Raw genomic sequence first — 11,355 nt, 5'->3', positions numbered from 1 at the left:
ACATTGCGTCCGTTGTGAGTGACGTAGGTCGGGTATCGGGCAAGGGTACGTGTGGGTACCTCCTAAACGCATACGGAGTATATCGGAAATACTTTCTCTGTTTTCTTTTAGTTGCAACATACTCCTTCTGTCCCTTAATACTCGCACCGTTTTGACTTTTTGCACTATTTACATAATTCACTGTTACCCTAATTTATTTTTAGTATATTTTTTTTGCTAAGCAAGTGAGATATAATATTAAAATCCAAACAAGAATACAACCTAAGCTAACTCCAAGCAATACGAACCAACTAGATTGGACCCTATGCACAAGGAGTCAGCAGAAACAAGCTATACAAGGCTTCAGAAACAACAAATTGCCAAGCATTACAATTTCATAAACCACTCACTATCTCTTCTACTGATACTTTTAGGCATGACAATTTGGATTCTACCTCTCACTACTTGTTTCAACTTGCTCACAGTGTGAGTCACAGTAGGAACACAACTCTCACAGTAACTGGTATTCCTACAGTGCCAAATCAGGTACACTGCTGCCACAATTGCTGCATAACAGACCTGCTTCTTGAATTTAGAACATCTACTATGCCCAACTTGACTAACCAGATTAGTTAGACTGTTACTAGTAGCTGACACACCCAACCAAGTTTTAACTGTTCTGAGACACTCACTACTGTAAACACATTGAAAAAACAGATGCTGATGAGTTTCATCTCCTTGACTACAAATCAAGCAATGAGCTGTTTGGCTAACACCAATTCTGGCCAGCTTTGAGGTGGTCTGAAGCCTTGACTGCATGGCTAACCAACCAATAAATCTGTGCTTGGGGTTGGTCAATCTATTCCACACCACTTTATCCCAATGCACTCTACGTTTTGTTCCAGCTATTTTCTCATAGACCTGCTTCACAGAATAAGTAGTCATTGCTCCTAAATCTGTCTTAGTGAAGAATTGCTTCAACTGCTCTTTTGTCTTACAGATTTGCTTCCAATACCAACTTGCAGAAACTGGAGGTTTATAATCCCACCAATCCCCATCCTTGAGATACACAGAAGAAACCCACTTAATCCACACATTGTCTTTCTTGGTAACTAGTGCCCATACATACTTACCCATTGCTGCAGTATTCCACAGGATGATATCCCTGAAGCCCAGACCACCAAATTGCTTCCCACAACAAGTATTCTCCCAGGCAATATTACTAGGTTTCTGACTGTAAGCTTGCCCACTCCACAAGAAAGCCCTACATATCTTCACAATATCTTGCAACACACTCTTTGGCAGCACATAAATCTGAGCCTAGTAAATATGAAGACTCAAAAGTACAGAATTGATCAACTGCATTCTTGCAGAATAAGAAAGATTTTTGGAGCTCCATACCTTTATTCTAGCTATGATTTTATCCACAAGATGACTACATTGAGCAACTAAAATCTTTTTAGAGCATATTGGAACGCCCAAATACTTAAAAGGAAGGAAACTTCTGGTAAAACCAGACACATCTACTACTCTCTGAACATCTCTTTCTGACATACCATGACAGTAGATGGAAGACTTCTGTTGATAGTAATAAGATAGATGAGTAATCACCCTTGCAGCAGAGAATTAAGTCATCAGCAAAGCACAGATGAGTAAGCTTAATATCTCTACACCTTGGATGAAACCTAAAAAGAGACATATCACACATTTTATGCAATATTCTGGACAGATACTCTATGCATATGACAAATAAGAGTGGGGAAATAGGGTCACCTTGCCTCAACCCCCTCTTGGATTTAAAGAAGCCATGCATGGAACCATTGAACATCAGAGAGAACATAGGTGTAGAAACACACTGCATTACCAGATCCACAAAATGTTGAGGAAATTCCAAGTACTCTAACATTTCCTGAAGAAACTGCCAATCAACAGTGTCATGTGCTTTTTGTAAATCAATTTTCATGAGACAACTAGGCTTCACACCTTTCCTTCCATACTGTCTCACCAAATCCTGAACAACCATTATATTATGCACAATGAACCTACCATGAACAAACCCCCCTTGGTTTTCAAGAATGAGATCAGGCAACACCTGTCTGAGCCTTCCACACAGAACCTTAGTAATACACTTATACAGTGTTAGGTTATGATACATATGACAATACATAAATCATGCGGAAAAACCATAAAGCCAGGAAAGCATATTATTTACACATAATCATTTAGCATAGTATAGATGCATACACTTTGTAGCGTGCCTTCCCTAGCTGCGCCCGAACCGAACAAGAACAAGTCTTTAGGACTCCAAGTGTCGTCCCTCCGTAGATAGTCCACAGTACGTCCGGATCCGCCTCAAGATTGACCAACTAGAATCGCCCTTAAGGTGCTTAGGAATTTTCGGCTATTATTGTGCAAGAGTGTGGCTGAATTTTCTTTCAAAAACTTACCCTTTGAATACTTCGCGTATAAATTATGACCCTAGGCCCTTATTTATAGAGGTTTGGAAAGGGAATTGGAATCCTAGTAGGATACGATTAAATTTAGAATCCTACAAGGACTCTAATTAAATAATCCTAATAGGAATAGGAATTTAATCACACACCAAATCCTAATAGATTTAGGAATTGTGCATGGACACAAGCACACACACGCACGGAGCCACGAGGACGCCCGCACGCGTGCGCTCGGCCCACGCAGCCCACGCTGGGCAGTCTTGCCTTGGCTCGCTGGGCCTGCCTTGCGGTGGGCCTGGCGCTGCCTTGGGCTGGGCGTGCGCGCGTCCTTGCTTGCTGGGCGATGGCCTGGCTTCGTGCTGGGCCTTCGTCCGGCAGGCCTCGTCCGATGCTTATTCGTACGATACGGTTCCGATTAAATTTCCGGTTCCGGAATTCATTTCCGATACGAACAATATTTAATATTTCCGATTCCGGAATTAATTTCCGTTTCGAACAAATATTTAATATTTCCGTTTCCGGAATTATTTTCCGTTTCCGATAATATTTCCGATTCTAACATTATTTCCGTTTCCGGCAATATTTTCGATTCCGGCAATATTTCCATTTCCGATAATATTTTCCGATACGTACCATGTTTCCGTTTCCGGCAACATCTACGACTTGGATAATATTTATATTTCCGATACGATCCATATTTCCGTTTCCAGCAATATCATCGTTTCCGGAGTATTCATTTCTTGCTTGTGACGATCTCAGCTCCCACTGAAACCAAGATCCGTCGATTCTGAATATCCATAGATAGAGTATTTAATGCCATTAAATACTTGATCCGTTTACGTACTATTTGTGTGATCCTACGGGTTCAGTCAAGAGTAAGCTGTGGATTAATATCATTAATTCCACTTGAACTGAAGCGGCCTCTAGCTAGGCATTCAGCTCACTTGATCTCACTGAATTATTAACTTGTTAATTAATACTGAACCGCATTTATTAGACTTAACATTGAATGCATACTTGGACCAAGGGCATTATTTCCTTCATACAGAGTATTACAGCAAGAAATAGGCCTAAATTCACTCACATCTTTAGGGCATTTGGTTTTTGGGATCAAAGTAATGACTGTATGATTCAGCTCTTTTAAAATTTTACCCTGTTGTAGCATATCAAGAACAGCAGCAACAACTTCATCACCAACAATATGCCACGAGTCTTTGAAAAAATGAGAACCGAAACCATCTGGACCAGGTGCCTTGGCTCCTGGAATAGAGAAAAGAGCATCCCTAACTTCTTCTGCAGTGTGATTGGCATTCAGAATTGCTTTGTGGTGAGCCTGGCATACAGGGCCTAACTGCACCACCTGTTTCAAAACTGGAGTTCTAGACTCATGTTTACTCCCTAATAGCTGCTTGTAATAGTCTAGAAATGCATCAGCAACCTGAGTAGGATTGTCCTTCCACACACCACCCATATCATGGATATTGTAAATTTGATTTTTCAAATTTCTGCTTCTGATACTCTGATGAAACAAGGCAGAATTTTCATCACCATCTCTCAGCCAAGCTATTTTTGCTTTTTGGCTCAAAAACTCTAAATATATCTTATTTGTAACTTTATATTCCTGAATAGCTCTCAACTCAGTATCAGCAAAATCCTGATTTGTGGGATTCTTATGCATAGCTTCCTGAGCTTCAATTAGCTCATGATGTGCTTTCAAATCAGCAGCATGAACATCATTAATCCCTATTTTGTTCACTCCTTAAGGGCAAGCTTAACTCTTTTCAATTTGCTAACAACAGTAAACATTTTACTCCCTCCAACCTGAGTGTTCCAAGCTGTCTGAACAGTATCAGAAAACACTGGAGAAGCTCTCCACATGGTAAAGTATTTGAAAGGCTTCCTTCCCCCATTTACCCTAGGATAAACAGTAAGCAACCATGGAGAATGCTCAAACTGTCCTTCAGGTAGGAAATAAACTTCTGCATCAGGATAAGCATCCTGCCATGCTTGATTTGCTAAAATTCTATCAATCTTTGAAAATACTCTCTTGTTACCTTGTTGTTTATTATTCCAAGTAAACAGGTTACCTACACTCTTCAAATCCTCCATACCCCAATTATGCATACACCCACAAATATCCACAATATCACACTGTCTGACAGGAGCACCTATTCTTTCCTCAGGAGCCATAACACAGTTGAAATCACCACATAAAATCCAAGGGGCACCAGTATTAATCAAGCTTAAGTCTCTCCATAATTCATGCCTCAATCCAGCTTCATTATGTGCATAAATGAAAGTGTAGAAGAAGCTAAGCATACCACTAACAGGAGTAACATGACAGTGTAAAAATTGACTAGATGCAGCAACAATATTGACATTAAAACTTCCAGCCTTCCAAGCAACAATTATTCTACCACCAGGGTGATAGCTAGCATTACTAGTGAAACACCATTTTGCAAACACTTTCTGATAAAGCTTACCCAAATTGGACAGCTTCATCTTATGCTCCAGAAGTCCCACCAACCCCACCTCATATTTCTGAATGAAATGTTTAACTTCATTCTTCACCTGAAGTGAGTTGAGACCTCTGACATTCCATGCAACTACTCTATCCATGAGGATGGGAAGAGTCCCCCCTTCCAGTTGTTACATCCCTATGTCCAACACCAATGTTATCTTCACCACTCACCCCTGCATCTCCATTCAATCTAGTATCCAGAATCTGAAAGACATTGGATGTTGTAACTGGCTCCCTTGGAGATGTTCTAACTCTAATAGGCCTTAGTGATTAGGAACCCCTCTGGATCCATCAATGGACTTGCAACATTATTCATTGTAGTAACTGGTTGCACCTGCTTAGCCTTCTGCACCCATACTCTCTTAGGTTTGCCCTGTCTACAATCTTCCTGTAAGTGTCCTATCATCTTGCATTTAGAACACATTGTAGGTTTCCATTCATAGTACAATCCTACCCTCACCATCAAACCATTCTCATCCCTAAATGAAATCCATTCAGGGAGTTCCTTAGATAATGTAACATCCACCATGACGGGGGCAAATTGCAACTTATCCCTATTGATTGTAGCTTGATCCCTCTTAATAGGCTTCCCTATTTGTCTTATGATTTTGAATAAGGCTTTTTCCCCCTATTTGAAACCAAGCTTCAACTGTACCCAAATAGGCACAGATTTCACATCCTCTTTGTCCATGTCCATATCAGAACTCCATGGTTTCATTATGAGTGGTTTGCTATCAAAGAAATAGTGACCATCTAAGACCTTATCCCTAGAGTCCATGGTTAAGAATCGAACAAGGAAAATACCCCTCTTCACCATAAAAACTTTGTCAACATTTAAATGTTTCCAGATACGCCTAATGAATCCCTCCATGACATTAATGGGAGGATTAGCACCCACAACATAGCAAACTATAACTGACATCCAAAAATCAACTTCTTCCTGAATATCCTCCAAATCAATTACTACATGGGCTACTAGGAGAAACAATGGACTCATTCGCATCAATAGAAGCAACATCATTCACAACCATAGAATCAACATTATTCACAACATCATTATCAATCACAGTGTTAATTGGATCATCATCAGAGTTACAATCATCCACAGTTTCATCAAGCAAAATAGGGATTGTACCTACGTCCAAATTGCTTCTGGATTGAGTTCAACTCGCAATACCATTGGAATTGTGTATTGCCTGCAAGTAATCATTGAAAGTATGTCGCAATTCAGAGCGAATTTGGAGCTGCTGTAAACTCGATTTTAGGCGTCAACACTTCATTCTCAATGCCAAAATCAATCGCTTCCACCCCAAGAACTTCCTCCAATGAGCGAGTTTTCAGAGCTTGAGAGTCAGATGATGGACCTCGAGGCTTCGACTTACCATTTCCATGCTTGTTTCCCTGATTTTTCGATCCAGACTTTCTTGCCATTGCGAGGGTGCACGATAAGGTATCATGCACCAGAGAGAAACTTGGAGAGAAAGTAAGAGAAAACCCTTCCCTTATTATGTTTAGTATATGAAAATAAATGTTAGTATATAATATATTGTTGGCTTCATCTTAATATATATTTTCAAAATATTAATATTTTATAAATTTTTATAATATATATTTAAAGATATTGGTGGTCAAAGATGTGCATTGGCAAGCGTGTCCAGTCGAAACGGTGTGAGTATTAAGGGACGGAGGGAGTACTTAAAAACAATATAGTCATATATGTGGAGTCTGATTATAATTGATTATTATAGTACCATTTTTTATAATTTTTACTCATTGATAATTAAATATATTAATTATTGAAATATTACATTGACGAACGGGATAAAAATAAATTGTGTCTTCTAAAAATTGAGGAAGTATTATTCTATGACCGACTTTAATGATTTACAATAAACTACTCCCTCCGTTTCTTTTTGTTTGTTACGTATTTCTTTGATGGTGTTTCACAATGTTTGTTACGTGGGAGAATCTTTCCTTTTATAAACTTATTATACTATCATTTTTTGTGCCATCTTTTAATTTTAATTGGTCCAATTTTTTCAACTCATTAAATAACTTTGCAATTCCCCAATTATGTTAAGTTAGCAATCTTTGTGCTTTTCCATTTTTGGTTCATTTTGATAAATAAAACAATCTTATTGGTTGTTGTAATGATTAGTGGATTAAGGTTTTACTTTGGTTTATTTTTTTAATAAAAAAGAAAAAGAATATTTATTATACGTTAATAAACGTGCAAAAGTCCAAACGTAACAAACAAAAAGAAACGGAGGGAGTAAAACATAGACATCAAAATGTGGTTTATGCATCCAAGTTACACAATGCTCAATGTGCACCATGATTTTAAATAAACATATAGTTTAAATACAATTAAGAAACATATTGTTCGTACCCAATATATATATATATATATATATATATAGATAGATAGATGATAGATAGATAATAAGATATTAATGTGTGTCACGTATAACTCTCTTTATAATCATTATAACATGCCACGTCATAAGATTAGCAAGGAATATATATATCACATACAACAACATACATAAAATATTTACCCCAATAAGATTCGAACATGGGATCTATCAAATGAAAGATTAATGTCTTATCATCTTAGTCAACCATTATATATGATCTTTATTGCACATAAATATATATAACTTGGAACATCTAACAGTATAATATAATCTAAACTTTTTACATAATGCATACCATATATATGATATTCAAAGTAATAACCCGGGGCATTGCCCGGGCACCAAACACTAGTTCTAATCCAAATTATGCATAGACATATGAGACCTTGTTAGATTCATCTTGGTTTATATTTTCACAATATCAACTTTTCTATAACTTTACTCATACAAAATTTGAGATATTAATGATCAAATATGTACGTTGATAAACGTGAAACTCAAAATGTTTCGACTAAAACAGAACTGATGAAGTATATATAATATGTGCATGCGTTGTCAGTGGTACTGTGGTACACCGTACACGCGAGTAAATAGGTCTGGAGGTCCCTTAACTTTGCCAAAAGGAGCAGTTAAGTCCCTCAAGTTTCAAAAGGAGCATTTAGGTCCCTCAAAATGGATGGAATAAGCTATTTTTATTAACACCGTTACATTTTCCGTTAAGTTCAATTAAATAATAATAAAACTGATTTTAAATAAAGGGAAATCAATTTACATGTGTATAAATGATTTAAAATAGCTTCTTTTGATTTTGACTTAGCTTTTTCAAGTTCCTTAGCCTTTTCATTTGCTTTTTCACCATACACATTTCATCAAAACTGATTACAAATAGTTCTTACACTTAACTTATTAAACACAAAATCACAACATATATTAATAAAGGATAATCTAGTTACATGACAATGGTCCTTCCCCACCGTACAAGGCTAGTAAATACCCGTTGCCAACCCAATCCTCAAAAGGGTAATACACTTGAACCATAACATAAGACCAACCGAGTAACGGATACCATTTATGCACAATTTGATCCGACTCACGTTTGTTCGGCCCGGGATACAGACATTCTGGGATACAGACCAACTGCCTCGCGTACCTTCTGTTCATGTGCCATCCATTCGTTTCATGTACTGCTTGAAGCCTTGGTTTGATGGCCATGATCTAGAACTCTCGAGGTGAGGCCCCACGAGGTGGATCCCTTCACAACACGCCTTTGTCGAACCCAAGCTTCACTTCATCGAAAAATGATTTCCTCACCATTCGATGATCTGCTTTTCAGGATTCTCCAACATTCACAACCCTTTGAGAATGACTCAACAAGGGGTCATGGAAGCATGACATTGGAAGGCTACTTAGACAGAGAAACTACGGTCGTGTTTTTTTTATGACTAATTTTTATTTTCTGATATGGGGGGTGATATTTGTATACGAAATCTTCTATGGTTAAGAAGATATTCATTGTGTTGTGATGAATTGAAAGGAAAAAAAACTGGGTTGTTGAGTAGAAGAAGAAATATATATGGAGTATTGAATACAAACCAAGATATAAGAGATGAATATTGTTGTAATGCTTTAAGCCAACCCCCTTGTGTTTATATAGTCAAGGAAGACCAATGGAAGATAAGCTGTTTCTCACATCTCAATGCTTCTCATTAAATACTTAGGAGTAGTTAGTAGACCAAGGAAGACCAAATTAAATATAGTCTTGTTGTAATGCTTTAAGCCAACCCCCTTGTGTTTATATAGTCAAGGAAGACCAATGGAAGATAAGCTGTTTCTCACATCTCAATGCTCCTCATTAAATACTTAGGAGTAGTTAGTAGACCAAGGAAGACCAAATTAAATATAGTGCGTCTGAAATGCAACTTGTATCTAATACAAATGTTTAAATTTCCAGAACAGTGGATACATACTCCGTATATGTGCCTAGTTTGAACACATACTCCGTATTAAGGTTCATTACCTTACTCGGACGAAGCTCTTTTACGTCCTTTTATCTAACGAGTATGACCATTAATTGAATTTCGTTAAATAATACTCTGATGAGCGAGCTTAGCTTTGAGACGAGATAGAACACAAAATGAGGCTCATTAAACAAATCAGTTACAAGCTCGTTTATGATCTGAACACAAACATGCTCGTTCATGTTACAAGCTCGTGAACAAGCTCGTTTATGTTCATTTATTTAATTAATTAGACGGGCTTGAACACACATCGAAACTTGATAAATAAATTAGATTCAGGAGCATGAAATATTGGACATATCGGTAAGTGCAACGTCTAATTGTAAATTGTAACAAAATTCATAATTCACGTTCTACAAAATTTTTAAGTGTTTTATTTGCCATGGAATGTTAAATACTCTGTTTTTTGAGAGCCTCAACGGCTATATTTTTGTAAAAAGCTAACTGAAATGAATTTCCCTTTATTTAATTATTGGTAAATGGTAAATGTAACTATTTTTTTGTCGTTTAGTGCCTTTTATTTAGTTTCCTTTTAATTTAAATGCATTTTAACGGACGTTAGTGACGGAAAACAAAAAGCAGCGGATTCCATCCAAACGCAGGGACCTAAATGCTCCTTTTGAAACTTGAGGGACCTAACTGCTCCTTTTGGAAAAGTTTAGGGACCTGCAGATCTATTTACTCCCGTACACGCCGACGTATAATCTCCATCGCATATTTCTTCATGTCACTTCTTCTTATAGACGCTTGTATTAGGCAACTTTGTCAAACATATCTCATAAAATTGGGGTTTTGTGAGAAATTAACTTGTAAAATAAATATTATAATTAATTAATATTAGTTCAATAAGTGGCCTAAGTGCTATTTGCGCGAATCCAGTGCAATGTTTGACCGGTATTATATCAAATTTTGTATGGAAAAAAAAGTATGAAAAATTGATATTTACAAAATATATTTCGAGAAGAATCTAACAAGATATATAATGATAATTTTTTATAGATATAATAGTGAGAATTTATGGTCAAAGTTTTGATGATTGAACACATTTTTCAAAGCGTAAAAAGATTCATGAAACGGAGGTAGTACCTTATAAAAGAGGAAACTTTACTTTAAATAATCCAACATTTTAAAGATTTTCCGTAAATAATTCAACCTATCGATTATTATCTAATAATCTAACTTTTATACCCCATTTACTTTTGTTGCAACTAAATGACCTGCAAACGAAAAAACAAGTCTAAGTGTCTAATGCTTTTACTTTATTTTAAAAAGAAACAAAAATAAAAACACCCCATTTTTTCCCAAACTAACCCTCCTCTAGGGATGTCAGTGGGGCGGGTTTTATAGGAGACCCGTCCCGCATCCGCCCCAAGTAGACGGGGATGGAGGGGGGTTTGGCGGGTGATGGGGCGGGGATGGGTATAAAAATCATACCCGCCATGGGTGATGGGGCGGGTGTGGATTTTGTGTTGGACCCGCCCCATCCCCACCCGCCCCGCTTGATACTCGTCAACCCTATCCGAATATCATTCCCTACATGCATTGAAAATTTTAAAGAACATAAAAAGTTGAAGAATTTTTTTTATGCGTTTGGATTGGTTTGTAGTATTTGATATTATGAATTAAGGCAATAGTTCTAATTTTATATGTTTGAATTTTTTTGTTATGGAAGTTATTTTTTTCCATAATGTTGACGAAATAAGAAAAACAAGGTGGGTATTGACGCGGATATGGGGCGGGGATGAGACGGGGATGGATTCCCAAGCGGGTGGTGGGGCGGGGATGGATTTTAGTTTGTACTCGTTGGGGCGGGGATGGGGATGAATTTTGTACCCGCCATGGGTGATGGGGTGGGGATGGGGATGAAAATTTTAGGTGGGGATGGGGATGGAGGGACATACATCCGCATCCGCCCCGCCCCATTGACATCCCTACCTTCCTCTATCCTCCATAAACAAAGTCGCGGG

The 11,355-nt window shown here is 37.6% G+C and overlaps 2 protein-coding genes across 2 annotated transcripts; both read right to left on the bottom strand.

The window, feature by feature from the left end:
• Positions 1–366: 366 nt before the first annotated feature.
• LOC110789683 (uncharacterized) lies at positions 367–4,110 on the bottom strand. Its single transcript, XM_056831962.1, has 4 exons — positions 3,479–4,110; positions 1,758–2,081; positions 1,381–1,591; positions 367–1,299 (listed from the first exon to the last, which is right to left on the bottom strand). The coding sequence occupies exons 1-4, from the start codon at positions 4,108–4,110 to the stop codon at positions 367–369; spliced, it is 2,100 nt and encodes a 699-aa protein (XP_056687940.1).
• Positions 4,111–4,184: 74 nt separating this feature from the next.
• Positions 4,185–5,051, bottom strand: LOC130462963 (uncharacterized). The gene has a single exon (XM_056831961.1). It carries the CDS (start codon positions 5,049–5,051, stop codon positions 4,185–4,187), a length of 867 nt encoding a protein of 288 aa, XP_056687939.1.
• Positions 5,052–11,355: the final 6,304 nt, after the last annotated feature.

The sequence above is a fragment of the Spinacia oleracea genome, chromosome 6 (genome assembly GCF_020520425.1).
Source record: "Spinacia oleracea cultivar Varoflay chromosome 6, BTI_SOV_V1, whole genome shotgun sequence".
In the NCBI taxonomy this organism is placed as follows: domain Eukaryota; kingdom Viridiplantae; phylum Streptophyta; class Magnoliopsida; order Caryophyllales; family Amaranthaceae; genus Spinacia; species Spinacia oleracea.
Note: the sequence above shows the minus strand (reverse complement) of the source record. Positions and strands in the feature narration are given on the sequence as shown.

What these genes read in the sequence shown, in the direction of transcription:
- LOC110789683 (XM_056831962.1), bottom strand. Translation starts at nt 4,110, where the DNA reads ATGCATAAGAATCCCACAAATCAGGATTTTGCTGATACTGAGTTGAGA. An exon ending in ATTTCTTGCTGTAATACTCT is followed by an intron (nt 2,082 to 3,478) that starts GTATGAAGGAAA and finishes TCTGTGTGGAAG; the next exon opens with GCTCAGACAGGTGTTGCCTG. An exon ending in AAATCATAGCTAGAATAAAG is followed by an intron (nt 1,300 to 1,380) that starts GTATGGAGCTCC and finishes CATATTTACTAG; the next exon opens with GCTCAGATTTATGTGCTGCC.
- LOC130462963 (XM_056831961.1), bottom strand. Translation starts at nt 5,051, where the DNA reads ATGGATAGAGTAGTTGCATGGAATGTCAGAGGTCTCAACTCACTTCAG.